The sequence below is a fragment of the Marmota monax genome, unplaced genomic scaffold (assembly GCF_021218885.2).
Source record: "Marmota monax isolate L192 unplaced genomic scaffold, Marmota_monax_Labrador192_F-V1.1 WCK01_AAM20220418_F8-fsc00014, whole genome shotgun sequence".
Lineage (NCBI taxonomy): Eukaryota > Metazoa > Chordata > Mammalia > Rodentia > Sciuridae > Marmota > Marmota monax.
In genome coordinates this window covers 34,155,365-34,173,197 of record NW_026695222.1, presented here as the reverse complement: position 1 = coordinate 34,173,197, position 17,833 = coordinate 34,155,365, and the positions used below count along the sequence as shown (strand labels likewise).

The following is a 17,833-nucleotide window of genomic DNA, read 5'->3' as shown; positions in this document are numbered from 1 at the left end:
TCTGTGCCTTGCTTAGCAAACTCCTGTTAGTTCTCAAGACTCAGCCCTTCCTGGAAGTCCCCCCACCCATGCAGATAGACCCAGGCAGAATTGATTCCTCCCCTTTCTGTGCCTCCTGGACATTCTTCAATTGTGGCATCTACCTGTCCACCCACTCATCCATCACCCATCATCATCCACCCATCCACCCATTCACCAGCCGCCCCCATCCACCTTTCCACCCGTCCAGCCATCATCCATCATCCATCCACCCATCGCCCATTCATCCAGACTTCCCGCTGAACACCTGGAATACGCATCTCTGATCCCACTGAACTTTTGGACAAGTCTGGGGCTTTCCTTAGACCAGCCGTTCTTGGTCTTTTGGGGATCCAGGACTCTCCCAGGAAAATACACGTATGTACACACATGCCAGGTGCAGCGTCCCTTTTCATGGATCCTGGTGGTCTCTGGAGGCAGATTGTGGCCCTGGGTACCATGGACACTGTGGGGCCATGCTCAGACCCCGCTTTGGGCATGAAGGCCTTATCCCCCTGGAGCATGGCAAGGGGACAGGCCTGGCTGTCAACCTCCTGGGGGGTTCTCTTGGTTTGAAGATAACCGGCACACCTGAAGTCAGGCCCCTTCCAGGGGCCGGTCACTGCCTGTCTCCTGTCTCAGGGCACCTCTGCTGGGCCATTCCAGCTCTAGGGCACAACTGTGGGGCTGGGGCCTGTCTTGGGGACGCTCAGCTTCCTCGTCCGCAAGTCCCTCTTTCTAGTCAGCAGCCTGCTCTAGTCTTCATCTCTAAGTCTGCTTTCCAGGGAACCACTGGGCTTAAAGGCCCACAGAAGTTCCTTGAGGACAGGGACAGTGGGTGTGTTACTGTCACCTGTCACTGACTCCTTTTATCAACTGCAGAAACCTTGTTTGAATACCCGCTAATGCGTTCTCTCGGTCTTCTGTTCCGGGACTCTGTTGACTCCAGCAGGGGAGTTCCCATCAGGTATCGGGAGAAAGGGACACCCCACCAGCCGAAGCCAGCAGGACTCAGGGGCCTGTTCAGGAAAATGTACTAGTTGCCAACGAAACTGTAAATAACCATGGGAACAGAAGTCAGGCTACCTGGTTACCACGAAGCAGGGGAAGGTGACTGGCTGATGTCAGGGCTGGGCTGGCAGGGGGGACAGGCTCAGAGGGAAGCCGGGAGACTGAGGCCTGGTGTGAACGCCGCTGGTGGTGGGCACAGCCTCTTCTTATAGCCCCCAGGTCCCGGGATGGAACCAGGCCTCCTGCATGCCGCCAGGCAGGTGCTCTACTGAGCTAAGCTCCGCCCCGGGACTCGGGCAGTAACTTCCAAGTAAAAACCTAGAAACCCCCCATTTAGTTCCCACTATTGGAAATTCCTTTGCAGAACAAATGTCCAAGTGGCTCCTCTTTGAGGCAAGGATGGGGACCATGGTGGTGGGGCCTTAGTGCTGGCCACTCCTCTTTCATGCTGTCACTGGGAACGGTGTGTGACATTTCCACTCCTGATGTTCACTGAGAGCTAAGGAGAATGTGCCCAGCACCGTGCCAACCACTTTGCATATCATTTTCTCTTTACAGCCACTTATAGATTATCATTCCTTCTTTATAGACAAGGAAGAGAGGACCAGCAATATGGCTGAGATCACAGGGCAGAGAAAAGCGAATCTGAATCTGGTTGTGTCCCCAGGATGAATTCTTAGCTGCTCTCATGCCTTGCCTCTGCGAATTCAGTTTCTGCAACCATGAAATAGGTGCAGCGGTTCCTGCCGCACTGGGCTGCTCAGGATCCACTAACCTGTGTGAAGGGCGTCCAGTGGCTGGTCCCTTCGTCCTTCCTTCCCCATTCCCATCTTCTGCCTGTCTCTTCTCCCAGTCTGGGCTGGGAGAAAGGGCCGGCATCTCCAAGGACAAACATCTCTGTCCCCAAGTCCAGCAGTGCCTGCCACATGGCCAGCACTGTCTGAATGCTGTTGCCCTAAATGGATGATCTGAGGGTCCCCACTTTTGTTTCTCTGCACTGGAAACTTGGAACCCATCTCAATAGCTAGTCCACGCAGCAAGTACCACTGAGAGAATTCTCCCGCTGCCGTGTAACTACTCTCATGCCACCGGGACTTTCAGGGTTTCACAGCAGATTGAAGCAAATACAGCCGCAGATGATCCGGCCCCCAAGGCTGAGGCGAGGACCAGAATGAAGATGCAGGTACACAGGGTCCTGCCTGGTGGCTCAGGCCTCTCCCACAGCAGACTCCAACTCGCGCAAGTCCCTGCTACAATGCCAACTGCGGACGTCCTCATATATTGGGGGCATTAACCTTCCTCCCACCGTGGGCTCCTGGGAGAGGCAGTGGGCATGTAAGCACTTAAAACCCGAACCCGCAGGTCAGCCCTCCTCCCTCCTCCCCTTCTGCTGGGGACAGACACCACAGCCTGGAGAGACCAGTCACATCCTCAGCTCCTGTCAACCTGTGCAAGCACCGAGTTTCCATGGTGACGCTGCAGCCCCGAGATGCAATGGCTGCAGACAGCACGGGTGGTTGGAGGGCTGAGCCGGGTGAAGGCTGTCTGGCCTGGGAGGCCAGGCGGAGGGGCGGGGGAGTAGGGGAGGGAGCCCTCCTCTAGGCCTGGCTGGTAATTGCTGCTAAGTGAGGGGCTGTCATTGAGGCCAACAGGAGTGCGTCAGGAGCCCGGTGCTGCACCCTGTAATTACTGCACCAGACAGCGCTCCCTCAGTGTGTGTGTGTGGGGGGGGCAGGAAGTGCTCATCCACCTGCGCCTGGGGCAGTGGCAGGCACTCCCGCCCCAAGAAGCAGCGGGCCCTGAGGCTGAGGCCACCTCCCCAGCAGGCTCCCTTCCTCCAGCAGGAACCCAGCTTCCTTTCATTCTGGGCCCTGGCCCCGGAACCTGCAGGATCCAAGGTGGACAGATGGGCAGAAACAGACAAGGGGTGGGCAGCCTGTTTGCCAGCGTCAGCAGGGAATGGGAACTGGAGGCTGGTCCTCCACGGAGGATCTGAGGGCCTGTCCCGCTAGCAGGGGACCTGGCTCCACACTTGAGGACCCTTCACAGCAGGGTACAGCAGCCAGCCACTGTCTCAGTCCCTCCGCCCCAAGTCAGGTTTCACGGGGACACAACCACACCCTTTTGTTTCTGTATTGGCTCTGGCTTCCTTTCACGCTACAACAGAGTTGAGAAGTTGTAACAGATGCCATATGGTTCCCAAACCGAAAATGTTTACCATGTGTCCCTTTACAGGAAGTTTGCAGACCCTTCTAAAAGCTCTACACCCTAGGCCCAGGCCAGTGAGTTCTGGCAGATACAACAGGGCTAGCCTTTTATAAGCGCCCCGTCCTGGTCCCCCCTAAGTCGCCTCCTCTGCCTGGAGGAGTCTGGACGAGGTGGCAGGCCTGCAGAGGTGGCCGAGTGCTGTAGCCGGCGCAATGGCGCCACCTGCTGTGAGCGCCCGAGCCCCCCAGGGGAAGCCCTGGCTGTAGGCCTGGGGCTGGGAGCCACAGGTATCAGGCTAGGGCTTGCTCCCTGCCCACAACACGCGAGAGGACGGCACAGTGGAGAAGCGTTGGCCAGGTGGAGGGAAGTGCGTGGAAGGCGGGCCAGGGATCCTCACAGGAGGCAGCACAGGACCCAGATGGAGGCGCAGGCCCCCCACTCACTTGGCAAGCTTTGTCTTTTCTAGGTCCTGATCTCTTGGTTGATGAAAGGTTTGAAACAATAAGCCTAAGATTTAAATCTGTTACAAATACTGGCAAGAATCTTCAGACTCACATTACTTCCATTTCACAGAGAGGTTAGGTATTCACTTAAGGTCACATGGAAAGGGACAAAGCCAGGATTCAAATATAGGCTGTAAAAAACATGTTCAGCCCCAGGGTGCTGTGCTCAGTAGATACTCATTTATTCTCTGCCTGCAGGTATGGGGGGCCTTGCAGAGGGGCAAGCAGGAGATGCAGGAGGCCAGGATGGGCCTGGTCACTTAGGGAAGGCCCCAACAGGGACAGAGAAGGTGAGGTCAGGCCTTCACAGCCCTCCCTGCCCCCACTCCCCTAGGCAATGTGAGTGGCCACTGGACCATAAACCCATTTATTTCCAAACTATAAATACATCTGCTGAGAAAGATGCAGTCCAGGTGATGAGGCCCCAAAATCGTCACACCCCCACTGCCCTGCAGTCCAAAGTCAGCCCCCCTAGAAGGCCGCTGTGCTTCTGACATCAGTCTTGGGCAGGGCCTGGCCAAGGGCCTAGAAGGACCCACCACTTTCTTCTCCACCAGGATCCAGGCGCAGCGTGGGCGAGCTCCAGCCAGGCCGAGGCTGGCCTGGTGCTCACCCTGTTGACCAAGCTCTGAGGCAGGGGTAGGAGCCACAAGCCCCTGACCTAGCCCGCCACAGGTGACTCCCAGGCCACTGCTCCCAGCTGCTGTGAAGAGCCACAGGGCCCTGGGTTGTGGCCAAGTGCTCAGAGCAGCGCTGGTCACAGAGCAGCCTGCAGTTGCTCCGCTGGCCCCTCACTGCTGCCCCTGGGCCACGAAGTAGTCTTCCTCCTCATTGTCCTCATCCTCTGGCTGGCTGCTCCGGAGCAGCAGCTCCAGGTCAGGGCTGGAGCTCAGCCCCTTCAGGGGTCTGGATCCACCTTCACCTGGGGACAGAATCAGTTATGGACCCGATAATGGCGCACTCCCTGAGCCTCAGCAGCAGGGGGGGGGGGGAGCCGAGAGCCAGCCCTTCAGGGCGGGCAGGCGAGGCTGGGCGAGGGGGAATCAGGGGTGCCAAGAGTCGCAGGGAGTGACATCAGAGAATGGAGGCCTCTGGAAGGCTCCAGTTACCTCTAGAGTGTAGAGTTTTGAGGGCCACATGCAGAGATATTCCCGAGAGGCAAAGGGCAAAGCCCAGCCAGTTCAGGAGGCTGATCTGATCGCCCAGCAGGTGAGCTGCCAGCAGCAAAGTGCAGACTTCCTGTGGGCAGAGAAGTGGGCAGGGGTGGTCAACAGGGGGCGCTCCTTCTCGGGGAGAGGAGGGCGGGGCCTGCCTAGCTCAGACTAGATCCCAACCCCCAGGACTCCTGGCCAGAGCAGGGCTGGCAGGCCTGGAGGGTGAAGAGGTGAGGGACAGGCTCCCCACACGGCATTCCTGCTAGCCCCACTTTGCTACTGAGGCAGAATGTCACAGAACTCTGCTGGGAAAAAGAGGGGCACAACAGACCCAGGGTTGGTGTGGAGCCTGCACCAAGGGCTCAGGACAGGGTTAGCTGCCCTGGCACGGGCACCTGTGGATGGGTAGCCCTCAGCTCCTTCGGGCAAATGCAGGGTTGTGCTGGGCTCTGAGGATACACTGTCCCAGGGTCCTTCATAAACAGTGACCGCAGGTGGGACTGGTGAACAATGCACTCTCAGAACCACAGCTTATGCCTCATCCCTTGGCTGCCAGCCAGAAGGCCCTCAGGGGACCTCATTTCTGCTCCAGGGTGGAGTCTGCCTGGTCAAAGAGAAGACCCCTCCTGGTCCTGGGCAGGGAGCTGCAGCGATGGTGGGGGAGGGGGAGGAAGGGACAGCAGGGAGGGCTTCAAGGCAGCAGAAAAGTTCTAAGACTGACAATAGGTGGCACTTTGCATGACACAACTCCTGCTGGGCCCATGGCAGACACTGCCAATCAATCATGGAGCTCTACTGATGAGTCTGGGTGGGGGCTTCTCAACCTATGGCTCCAGGACACTGCCACACGTCCAGGGGCTGGCACTGGAGTAAACTGTAACCGCAGCCTGGGTCTAGAAGGGTCAGACTGGCCCTGAATCCCCACTGTGTACCCTTGGCTGGGAGCAGCTCTGCAGGTCTGAGGGGATGGTGGAGAGAGGAGAGACAGGAGCATAGTGCTGTCACTGAACAGGACACTCTGGTCTCTTCTCCAAAGGGCCCAGGAGTGCCGGAGCTGGGGTGGAGGCTGGGTGAGGAGCCTTTATGGGCCCTCTAAGGGAAAAGAGGGTCACTTCCAAGTCTGTACCTTAAAAATGCCAGCAATGGAGAGAGTGAGGCTGGAGGTTCGGGAAACCAGGAGGAACTCCGAGAAACCCAAACCGAAGGCGAGAATCCCGCCAAGGAAGAGACTCCCAAGTACCCACAGGAGCAGCCCCGTGTCCTGGAAGCGGAAGATTTTCTCAGATGTGGACAAGTGCAGACCTGGAGCAACGCGGGGAGAGAGAGCGGGAGGCCGAGGCCGGGCCAGGGCTGCCCTGTCCAGCAACCAGCCTTGTCATCACCGAGGTGGACGACACACGGAGCCCCTGCTGACCATCCAGCTGGGGGAAAGAACGAGGGGTACAGAGTAATCCCACCAAGTGGCTGAGATCCAGGGAGAGTGGAGGAGTTGGAGCCCCAGGGTGATTCAGGCGGGGTCCCAACAGGGCGTGGCGTGGACCGAGGTCCCAACAGGGCGTGGCGTGGACCGGGCTTCCCTGGAGGGTGCGGCTGGCGCTCCTTCACACAGTCTGCTGGCCTTTTTTTTTTTTTTTTTTTGCCATTTTGGGGACGGCATCCAGGACCTCATGGATGACAGGCAAGCGTCCTGCCACCAAGCCCAAACCTAGGTCTTGCTAGTACACAGCTGTGGGACTTGGGCCAAGATGTCCCCTTTCTGGACTTCAATTTCTCTGCTGATAAAATGACAGGATGGAACTGGATTGGATTTCCCTAGCAAGCAGCGCCATGGAGCTTCACTCCCTCCCTCCCTCCCTTCTTTTGGGACCAGAGATTGAACCCGGGGTACTCTACCACTGAGACACACCCCAAGCCCTTCTGATTTCTTTATTTGGAGACAGAGTTTTGCTAAGTTGCCAAGGCTGGCCTTGAACTTGCAGTCCTCCTGCCTTAGCCTCCCCAGGGCTGATGAGCATTTCTCAAAAAGAAAACATTCACCTATGTGAACAGATGACTGCACAAAACACAAATTTTGTCTAGGGACTTTTAGGAGTCCCTCCAACACTGTCCCTCTGAAGGGACAATTCTCTGGGTCCCCAGCAAGATCCCCATGGTGTATCAGCAGAGGGTGGAGTGAGCTCTGTACTAGACACATGTGGGAGCTGGGCACTGACAAGCACTTGGGCATTTTGGAAGGAAGCACCAAAGAAGTAGAGGACGGCCCACCCCTGTCCCCCCGGCAGCCAGTGGACTCACAATGCAGGACATCCAGCTTGGGCTGGCTCCGCAGGGCTGCCAAGGCACAGGCAAATTGAAGGGAATTTGGGGAAGAGCAACATAAGTAATGAAGGCGCTTGGGGGATTAATTTACCAGAAAAGATTAAAGGAGCTAAATCCATGCAGCTTTGCTAAGTGGCGACTACCAGGGGCTTTCGGATGAGGGTTTGCAGATGGGGGAATGGTGCAGACACCCAGGGGGGCCGGGAGAGTGGTGTTTGGTGGAGGGGGCATAATGAAGGAATGGGGAGGGATTTTAAAAAGGAAAAACATGAGGCTCTGAACAGAAGTCTCCTGGACAACGGGCTGCAGAATAATTTTCTCAGGGAGGTTGGAGATGCTTCACTGCTTGAAACTTAAATGGATGTGGGACAGAATTTTCTGTAATGACCCTGAGAACAGTTGCGACTCTGGGAGGAAGAATAAATAGACAGAGAACAAAGACTAATCCCCAAAACCAGCAAAGAAGGTGGTGCTGTGCCGCCCCACCTCCAAGTTCTCTTTCCTCCTCCTCTGGAAGCCCCAGCCCCAGGCTCCTGCATGCTGGCCCCTGCCCAGCCCATCCCACACAGTTACAGGCCAACATGTGAGTGAACCTCCTGTCCTGCTTCTCAGGACACCCTGCCTGCCTTAGTCCACCCACTCCTCTCATCTGCCAAAATACACGGATGGTCTGGGGAACTTTTCTGACTCGCTCACTCCACCCTCCTAAAACAGGCGGTGACTCTGCCCTCCTAGGGGCAGCATGCAAGATAGGGAAGAGTGGGCTTAACCGCTTGAAGCCAGGAGGCTGGGTCCAAATTCTGGCTTCCTTGTGAGCTCTGGGACCCTGGGCAAGCTCTCTTCCCTTCTGAGCCTCAGTTTCTTTCATCTGCAAAACCAGGTGACAATTACAGTATCAGCCAGTTTTTTGGGAGGACTTAATAAGTGTTTGACACACATACACACACGTATATCTATATGCAATATATATCTATATATAATATATACATGTATATATAAATATATATAAAAACTATATATATATATATATATATATATATATATATATATATATATATATATATATATAAAACAATCAGCTCTTCAGAAACTAATACCCCTACCCAGTCCTGTTCTACTCCTGTGAGACAGCATTGATCTATTTCTGAGAATGGAGGCCCCGTGATTTAAACACCTTACACTAGGATCCACCCCTGAAGCTTCCAGCTCCTCAACACTGCCACTTTGGGACCAAGCTTCCAGGACATGAATCTTTGGGAAGACAAATCACACCCAGACTATAACATGCACACTTCCTATTGTGTATATGCCAGGTTACTTTCAATGATACACTAAAGTAGAAATTTGTAGGTAGGGAACCTAAATCTTAATTTTACTAGATAATGCCAATTATTTTCCAAAAATGATTATCCCAATTTACTGACCTACAGGAAATATGAATGTTTTCTGGCATTTGTAATATGTTTTTGCTATTGTGTAGTTTTATTTCTTATTGAGCTGTTTGACTTTTTAAAATAAATTCATGTATTTTTTTCATAAAAAAATAAGTATTTGAAATAATTAATATAGCCAGGTGTGATGGTGCAGGCCTATAGTCCCAGCTACTCTGGAGGCTAAGGTAGGAGGATTGCAAGTTTGGGGCAAGACTGGGCAACTTAGTGGGACCCTATCTTCAAATAAAATATCAAAAGGGCTTGGAGTGTAGCTCAGTGGGAGAGTGCCCCTGGGTTCAATCCCTAGTACTGGAAAAAGAAGAACAAAAAAAGATGAAAATAGTCCCTTCAGCACTCTGTACAGTCATTACCATCACTGTCCTTATGTTTCACACTCTTTCTGCAGCAACTATCAGACTGGATTCTAGCCACTTGCTTATGGGTCTATCCAGTCCCAACACGGGTACAGGGGTGGCGCTGCGTCTTCGACGTTGGCAACCTCTAAAACTAGCACCACACAGGGATCTGGGATTCGCTGTTCTGAGGTGCCCCGAGGTGGCTGGCCCAACATACCTTCAAATACGGCAAACAGAGGGAAGAGCCCCAGAAACATGAGTGGCTGCAGGTGGAACATGGTGTCGATGGGGTTCTGGAGGCCTGCAGGGTAGGACACAGAGGTCAGGAGGTCTGGCTGGTGCTTGCACAGCCTCCAGCCTGCCTGCACCTGCCCCGCCCAGGCTCACCCAGCTCAGCCTTCTGCAGGAGCATCTGGGTGAGGGTCCAGCGAATTCCACCGATGAACGAGGCCCCCAGCACCAGGGAGAAGCCCTTCATGTTGAACTGGGTGGACTTGTAGGTGAACATGAAGAGGCCCCCAGCGATGAGGAGGACCACCAGGACCAGGGCCGCACGCTGGGAGGAGGGGAGCAGGTGCAGCTGACTCAGGGGTCCGCCACACCCAGAGCCGGGGGTCAGCATCTCCCCTGGCTCCCCCTGGGGCAGGAGATCTTCTACCTCAACCCTCCCAGGGAAGTCGCAGACAGCCCTTGCCCACTGACGTATGAAGGGTTGACAGCTGGCATGTCCTCAGTATCCCTTCCTAGTCTAAAATACCACAGTGCTTTCTGAGATCTGTTCCAAGTCCCGAGTGGCCTCTCGGCCTCCTTGGCCACCAAATGAGGACCACCGCTTTGCACAGCAGGGCTCTCCAGGACCCTCCTGATTTGTTTCTAAATACTCTGCATATTGTCCCTATGCCTAGGTCCCTTCTCAGAAGAGGGAGTTACTGCCACCTGGGCTGGGCCTGTCCCAGTCACCGCTCAGATTCCCTCTTCTACTCTGGGCACACAGCGGGTAGGAAGGACAAAACAGATGTGGGGGCCTCACCAGCTCCTCCAGCTTGAAGATCAGAGAGAAGATCAAGATGAACAGCACAGCCGAGGACTTGGTCATTGTGTACCTGGAAGTGGAAATCACCCACACTGCACTGCGGGAGTCGGGGTTAGGACCCGCCACCCAGAAGAGAGCCCAGAGCACAGATCAGCAGGCTGGAAGGGGGAGGAGGCTGACTTTCCAGAGAGCAAGTGGTGCTGCTCAGGGCAGCAGGGCAATCTGGGTACAGAAGATCAAAAGGAGCCTTCCTGAGTCACCTGGGCCGATAAGGGACCTGTCATCGGAAGACTCTCTGAGGCCCCCGATTATCACTGGGAGACAAGGCTGCGTGTCTGACATCGAGGAGTTCTATCCTTTATCTAGCCCTTGGCCAAGACCAGGAAAGGAAGAACAGATGAGACGAGAGGACACGAAGAGGACCGTGTCCTCTGAAGCCAACGCGACGCAACGAGCTATCACCCAGCCCGTGCCCACACTGGGCGCTGATGTGGCCAATGCTCTGTGGCCAGCCCCTTCCTCGGCTCTGCTGTTCTGTCCCTGCCTCGACCGCAGTGCTCTGTCCGCATCCCCTGGCTTCCCCCGCTGCCCGGCAGGCACAGCGTCCCCTCTGCGCTGGGCTTACGGAAGAGGCTGGAGACTTCTTGGAGAGCTGCTAGGTGCCAGGGAGGAGCTGAGAGAGCAAGGGCTGGTCCCAGAGAGTGATGGAGTGGCTGGCCCATCGGCCAGGTGCGCAGACGGCAGCCGGTACTCACAGCGAGACGGTGATGTAGAGGAAGCTCCAGTTGGACAAGCCCACGTCAAGTGCTGTTGCCAGTGCTGTGGAGATAAGGGGCGCCCGGGGCTGAGGTGGCACAGGAACATCCAGCCAGGTGGCCGCTACGTCCTGGAGGTGGCCATTTCACCCCACTCTGGCTTCCTCTCTGGGAACCCGAGGCTTTCCTTTCTACCAGCAATTATGTGGTTAACATCTGGCTAAAGTGGGGCCACCGGGCTGGAGTCCACCCTGACTGGGGGGTGCTATGCTCATGTGTTGACTGATTTCAATATCCTCGCCCCCACTAGACTGGAACCTCTCAGCCAGTCAATCCTCTTGTGAAAACCCTTCTCCCTGGGGACCAAATGAACTCAACAGGGCACCTGGCCCTCCAGGTTCTCGGGTGGCAGCGAGTGGCCTTTCAAACTTCACACACTGCTCGGTGTGTGACACACCAGCACCAGCTGGTGCCACCTGTCCTTCAGTACCTGCCTACTCACACCTGACCTAGGACCCAGATGACAGGCAGGCCCAGGTCAGGCTCCACTCTCAGTGTTCTGGGGCACCTCTGACAGCCCACCACAGGGCGCGGGGCCAGGACCCTGCCTGCGAGGCGCACGCACATGCTGCAGGCTCCCTGCCCCCCGTAGGGCTTTCTGTGTGTGGGGCGGGAGGGGAAGTCGGGGAGAGCTCGAGAGATGGTGGGGCGAGGGGAGGGGAGGGAGGCAGAGAGGGGACTTGACCTCAAGGCCCAGAGGGCTTCTCTCTGGTCCTCTAGCAGCCCTCCTTCTGCCGGGACACGTACCTGTGGGGGCCACTCTTTTGAGGTAGTCGGTCCAGCTCAGCACCACACGGGCCCTGTGGCTGGAGCACTGAACCAGCGTCCTGGACAGGGCGGAGAAGAGGAAGATCACGGCCAGGTGCAGCATCGTCATGAAGAGGGGGAAGTGAAAGCTCTGCAGAGCCCAAGCAGACACCCCGCGCCTCAGAGACTGCCCCGGGCTGGCGCCCCCTCCTCCCTCCAGCTGCTGTCAGTGGGGAGGGGCTCACCCCTGGCTTGCAGGGAGGGGCTCTCAGCTGCATTCCAGTTCCTTAGACTGAGAGACCCTTTGTCCCCACTGTGGAGGTCCAAAAGAGAAGTGGCACCCTGGGGCTCACTCCCAGTTTGGTGCTGTCTCCACTTCAACACCCGCTGGCTGGTCCATCAGCCTTGCCCAAGAGCCTCTGTGGGCCAATAAGGCCATGCCAATTGTGGCCACCTTTGCCCCAGCAGCCTGCACTGGTGAGGCCTCAGTTACCTTTGTCAGCCATTTGTTGTAGAAGGTGATGCCGATGGAGAAGCAGTAATAGAGAAGGACCAGCCCCAGGGTCAACACTGCCTTCCACACAAAGGCCACGTCAAGGGCCCACCTCCCCATCCGCGGAGGCTGTGTGCCCCCGCTCCTGGGCCACGGGACAGCACCTCTCCTGAAGACAGCTCACAGAGGAGCGGCGCTGGACCACGACTTTCAACAAGCAGATTCCCTGGCTGGAAGGGTTCTCTTCGCCTCCATGTCTGAAATGGTCAGTGGAGCCCCGGGTGGAGTCCTCACCTAAGGGGCTGGTGGCCCAGGCCGACCTGTTCCATGGTTAGCTGGGTGCAGGGCTCAAAGGACCCCAGTTCTGCTGCTAGAAAGATGAGAAGACAGCTGTGGTGGCCCTGCGGCTCCCACACCCAGTCCAGCACTCACAGAGCCCTAGTCAGTCCACTCCCGCGTCACTGCAGGCTGTTCTCCATGGGCTGTTATCAAAATGACCTTTTCAACACGTAAATCTGATTGTGTTGGACCAGTGCTGTCTCACGGACAAAGGCCAAAACCCTTTTGGGGCTCCCAGGGCCCAGATCTGGCCCTGCAGTCTCGCCAGCCTCAGCCTCACAGTTTCCAGGACGGGTCCAACTGGCTGCCTTTTGGTTCTCCCAACACACCAGGCTTTCCTGCTGCCTGGAGGAACGAGCGCCCCCCTTCAACCATTCCTCAGTCACCCTGCTTTTCTTGGGCACAAAGGTCCTGGGGATGTCCCCACCCACCAGTCTTGAGATACAGGTGGTTCTACTGTCCCTTCCCAGCACTTCTGCAGGGTGTGATCTGAGTAATGTCTGGTCCTCTGCAAGGCCGGGTACTTGAGGTCAGACAGAACCTTAGCACACCTGACACTGGGTAAGTTCTCCATTCGGTCTGATGACTCAGCGACAGACAACATGCGCGTCATTTTCAGGGGACTGATCTCTTCTTCAGAGGTTGAAAGTGGATCAGGACACCTGTACCTATCTGGCCTTACCCTCTACCAACTGCTCTCAGAGGCACAGGGTCCTGCCTAAACAAACCACTCCCTGCCACCCAAGCAACCCCGCAGCCCCAAGGAATGCATGAGCATTTGTGGCTGGAGACGGTGGACCCACCTGTGCCTAGGGACTGGGGCCCAGCATCACACCTCTGCTTCAGCTGTGTGTCCCCTCCTCACTGCCTACTTGGGAGACGCCCCACCTGCTGCAATGCCATCTCCTGGAAGCCTTCTTAGAAGGCTGATCCCCACCCCACCCCAGCCCGTGGGTCTGAAGGGAATGACCACACCTGCACTGTACTCTTGGAACCAGTGCTATCCCTTCCCCACCTGCAAGGCAAACTGGGCTCTAGGGCTGCAGTTCTCTTCAGAGGAACTTTAGAAATCTGTAGTGGTGAACTGGGGGGATACCGGAAGCACACAGGGAGCAAGGACCATGAGGCGTAGCCCACAGAACCAAGAATTATTCTACAATCTGTATGACTTTGAGGTGCAGGTGGAAGACTGGCCTATGATCACCTGAACCCAGACCCTAAATCAGGCATAGGTGTACACACGCAGAGCTTTTCTATGGCTCCACCATGCACTGAAAATTCCCCAAACTTAAACCACTCATGGTTTCTGAGCTGGGGCACACCATGGCTATGTGAAGGTGTGTTTGTGGCTACCATGTTCCTAGGTGTTCTACAGAGAAGGGAGCCGCCGGCCACTTCATCCTCACTCTGTTACTGTGCCCAGGAACCTCCACGTAGAAACACGTTTCATTGTCATATTACTTTCCCTTTGCGTTATGTTAGGACACACTCATTAAAAAAAAAAAAAAAAAAAAAAAAAAAAAAAAAACATATATATATATATATATATATATATGTGAAGGGCTCGGTTTGGTGGCACACACCTGTAGTCCCAGTGACTCAGGAAGCCAAGGCAGGAGGATTGCAAGTTTGAGGTCAGCCTTGGCAATTTAGTGAGACCCTGTCTTCAAAATAAAAAATAAAAAGGGCTGAGAATGTGGTGGCTCAGTGGGAAAGCACCCCGGGTTCAATCCCAGTCCTGCCAAAGAAAAAAAGGAACATGCTGGGACCAGTGGGCTGTGTCACTGTCCTTCCTGGTCTAAAGCTGACATACCTCCCCAGTGTGGACCCCAGCTCTGATTCACCATGAACCTCAGAGGAAGAACAACTGCGACTTGACCTCTTTATCCCAATGTCTGATCTCAGGTGTCCCTCCTGCCCTTTCCCAGCAGAGCAGGCACCGCCACTCTCCTCCTCTGTCCCCAGCTCACTCAACCCCTGGCAGCTCCATCTCTGCAAATATCCCCAATCATCGCATCTCCTGACCTCCACTCCCGCCACCCCAGCCCCTACCTCTCTCCAGATGACTGCAGCAATCTCCTGCGGTGGCCTCTCTGCTCCTCCTGCCACTCCCAGCCAGACTCCTGCTTCTGTGACCAAGTGGAGCAATGGGGCTTCAAACCCACATGGTGCAAGCTCGAGGCCCACTTTCCTCTACGCCAGTTTCTCAAACTTGGTGTCACTCATGTTCGGGGCTGGATAAATCCTTGTGCACTGTAGGATGTTAGCAGCATCCCCAGTCAACACCTGAGAGATGCAGGAATATCCTTAGCCCCCGCTATACGAAACAACCAAAATTGTGTCCAGACATTGCCAAACACTGCCTGGGGATCACAAGTGCTCCTGGTTGAGAGTCACTGCTTACGCTACACAGGCAGTTGCAGGGCATATTGATACTAAGGGGACTTTCTTCCTAGCACTTGCTCCATGGGTCCTTCCAGTGGCTTCCAAGTTAGGGCCATCTGTTTCCCTTTCCGGGGATCAACCTGCACCTTCTGCTTACACTACAGTGCCTGCTCAACAATGCGAGGTCCTCCCTGGGCTGTTCCAATCATGCCTTTCCTTCCAAGAGCTAGTCCAGATCCCTGTAATACACTCGCCCCCCACCCAGCTCCATCTCAAAGTCAGCAACACTGTTTCTTATCAGCATTCAAAAGGTAATTCACTTACCCAAAACACAAAGACTCATGTCAGCTAGAGGGGCCAGCCAAAAATCACAGAGCCACATACTCAATGTACATTCATGACACACTACTGTATTGGAGCACTGGAGATACAGGCATGAAACTGGATGAGGTCCTCGCTCTTACTCTGTGGTAAGGGAGACCAGACTTACGGGGTTAGATGCTCTTTTCCAAATCTCACTTGCCCAAGAGAGGAATTCCACAGTGTGCCTCACTTTCCCTGGGGAGCAGCAGCCACAGTGGGGGTAGGGCTGTGCAATGTCGTAGCACCTGGCTGCCTTCCATTTTACCAACCTCAACACAGCGGTGCAGCTTAGTGCTTAAAAGTACAGGTTTGAGACCTGGAGCAAATCCTAATGCTTCTACTTTAAATGAGTAGACTCTGGAACTCAGTTTCTCCAACTGTAACGGGAGACAGAACCATCTAGCTCCTGGGAAAGGAGTCAACAGCATTAGGTACATACAGCATCGATGCTGGATGGTGTACAGTTATAACAACCAGAGGCCCTGCACTGACAGCCCACTCCTACTGACCTCCTCTCACTTCCTGTGAACACTTCCCGACTGCTTCTGAGTTACTACACCCTCCTCCAGTTGCCCCCTCAAGGGCCAACTCTCTGTTCTCCTCTTATACACTGACCACTTCCTCTTTTTGCAAAGACGACTCGGATGCCAGGACCCTACAATCTCTGGCTTGTCTTCTGCTCTTTGCTCCTTCTTCAGTCTTCTAGCTGACACCCCCTCTTCAACTCAACAGTGTAAGAGTTGGCACCTGAGGGTCGGATCCTGGCTTCTCTTCTTTCTTCATTCTCATCCTAAGTACTGCATCCAACCCAAACCACTTGCCAGTGATGTCTTTACATTAGCCAAGCTTTCCTGTGAGTGCAGGCTTGTGTATCTAAGTGTCCTTTTGGTAGCTCCACTCCAGACATCTAAATCTTAAGATGCCCTAAGCATACATCTAAATTACTCCCCATGCCCCCAACCTACTCCAAAGTCATTTAGTAAGCGCCAGTGTAATGCAGTTACTTAAACCAAATGCACACATCAGAGATGAGGAACACTTGACCCCCTCTGGCCCTCAGTCCTCAAATCCTGCCCTGTCAGCTCCACCACCAATGACTTCTGTACCCGTCCACTTTTCTTCACTTCCCCTTCCACAACCAGTCTCAGCCACGTTATCTTCCGTTATCGCGGAGCTTCCTCTTTTGTCCCCACAGCCTGGAGTCCACGAAGCAGCCAAAGGGGTGGCCTACACACACAGAAAGCAGACCACGCCCTCCGAGGGCGGATCCAGCTCCTCGGCTCGGCCCGCGAGGAGGCCGCCTACCACCTGGCCTCCGCCGACCTCTACAACCTCCTCCTACCGCTGTCCCCGGCCCCCGCCGCCCGGCTTCCAGCGGCTGGTCAGGCACATCAAGTCCGCGTCCTCCGACTCCGCCAAGGGCCCCCATCCTCCAGACCTCCCCACCAGCTGACGTGGCCGAGTTGGCTCGTGTCTCCCGCGGAGCCCGGCCTCTGCGAGCCGGTCGGGGTGTCGGATCCCGCCCGGCGGCCTGCTGGAGGCCGGGGTCCCCGCCCCTCCGCGGACCCGGCCGGGCGCCGGGGCGGCAGCAGGAGCGAGCAGCGTGCAGAACCGAGGCGGGACGGCCCCCCACGCAGCCGGACCCCCTCCCGGGAGCTCCCGCAGCGCGCCCACTCACCTCCACCGTGGCGCTCGCAGCCGCGATCCTCCCGCCGGAAGTGCGAGCCGGGTTCCGCCCCCGAGCCGCGGGAGGGGTGGCTTCCGCCGGAAGCCGCCGAGGGGCCGAGCAGGGAGGGGGCGGAGCGGGGACCATGTGCAGAGGCTGGGGCGGGAGCTGCTGTATTGGCTGGGGGGGCCTTCCTCCGCGCTCAGCCAGACCCCCGCGGTGCCCTCGTGCGCTGGGCGCCCGCGCCCACCTTTTGTTCAGCTCTATTGTAATCGCTTGTCTCCGGCGCGCAAGCAGCCACTTGTCGTGGAGCCGCGGTGCCTGCTACTGTCCTGCACACAGTGAGCACCCCCACGGTGGTCCCTATTTACCTTTGTTAAAACAGATGGTTTATCTGCATCCAACCCAGTGCCAGGCAAGCATGCAGCGAACCACGAAATCTCTCTGGGGTTCCGCTTCTGGAAGCTGCAGCCAGCTGGGGAGTAATGTCAGGGACACTGAATTTTTACTTAGAAAGATACAGAATAACATTTGTGAAATATTTCGTCTGAAGCCTTCTAAGAATAATTTCAAGAGGTTGAGTAAGAGGAGAGTATCCCAGAGGAAATAAGAACCTCAGGAGGGGCTGAGAAAGTGCCAGGCTTGCTGGGAGCTCAGGTGGTTCAAGAAGGTAACAAAAACTACAGTGGTTAAAGTAGCCAAGGGACAGGTTGCAGTGGCCCCCAGAATGCCAAGAGCATTCAGATTTGATGCATCTTGTGGGATGGGTTAAAAGGGGCAATGTTTGTGGACAGTGAGAAACACTAGGCTCGGCAGGTGAGGGCTGCACACCAAGACCCAGTTTTGTGCTTTTTGCTCTACTCAAGTCTCCTGGGCTCTGCACTGTGACTGGCTGCAAACATGGATCCTTGTGACTCAGCTGGGCTCCCAACCCCTCTGAACAGAAGGCTCAAGGCCAGAGTGTGAGCAGAGCTTCGTGCAAACTGCTGC

General features: G+C 55.7%; 1 protein-coding gene across 11 annotated transcripts; it reads right to left on the bottom strand.

Annotated features, from left to right (window-relative positions):
• Nucleotides 1–3,898: 3,898 nt before the first annotated feature.
• Slc35c2 (solute carrier family 35 member C2) lies at nucleotides 3,899–16,931 on the bottom strand. 11 transcript variants are annotated; one of them, XM_046433288.2, is made up of 11 exons: nucleotides 16,856–16,914; nucleotides 14,482–14,715; nucleotides 12,091–12,460; nucleotides 11,598–11,748; nucleotides 10,791–10,854; nucleotides 10,033–10,105; nucleotides 9,390–9,558; nucleotides 9,220–9,303; nucleotides 6,021–6,196; nucleotides 4,850–4,979; nucleotides 3,899–4,662 (listed from the first exon to the last, which is right to left on the bottom strand). In XM_046433288.2, the coding sequence occupies exons 3-11, from the start codon at nucleotides 12,208–12,210 to the stop codon at nucleotides 4,532–4,534; spliced, it is 1,098 nt and encodes a 365-aa protein (XP_046289244.1). In that variant the 5' UTR covers nucleotides 12,211–12,460; nucleotides 14,482–14,715; nucleotides 16,856–16,914; the 3' UTR covers nucleotides 3,899–4,531. The 11 variants fall into 11 exon arrangements, with proteins under 11 accessions (XP_046289244.1, XP_046289245.1, XP_058431688.1 ...); XM_046433289.2 differs by having other exon boundaries at nucleotides 14,482–14,682; nucleotides 16,856–16,893; XM_058575705.1 differs by lacking the exon at nucleotides 16,856–16,914 and adding an exon at nucleotides 14,013–14,093 and having other exon boundaries at nucleotides 14,482–16,713.
• Between the last annotated feature and the right edge of the window lie 902 nt (nucleotides 16,932–17,833).

Coding starts and splice junctions, on each gene's coding strand:
- Slc35c2 (XM_046433292.2), bottom strand. CDS start 12,210: ATGGGGAGGTGGGCCCTTGACGTGGCCTTTGTGTGGAAGGCAGTGTTG. Junction 10,106..10,790: donor CTCTACATCACCGTCTCGCT/GTGAGTACCGGC, acceptor TTCCACTTCCAG/GTACACAATGACCAAGTCCT. Junction 9,304..9,389: donor CCTGCAGAAGGCTGAGCTGG/GTGAGCCTGGGC, acceptor CCTACCCTGCAG/GCCTCCAGAACCCCATCGAC.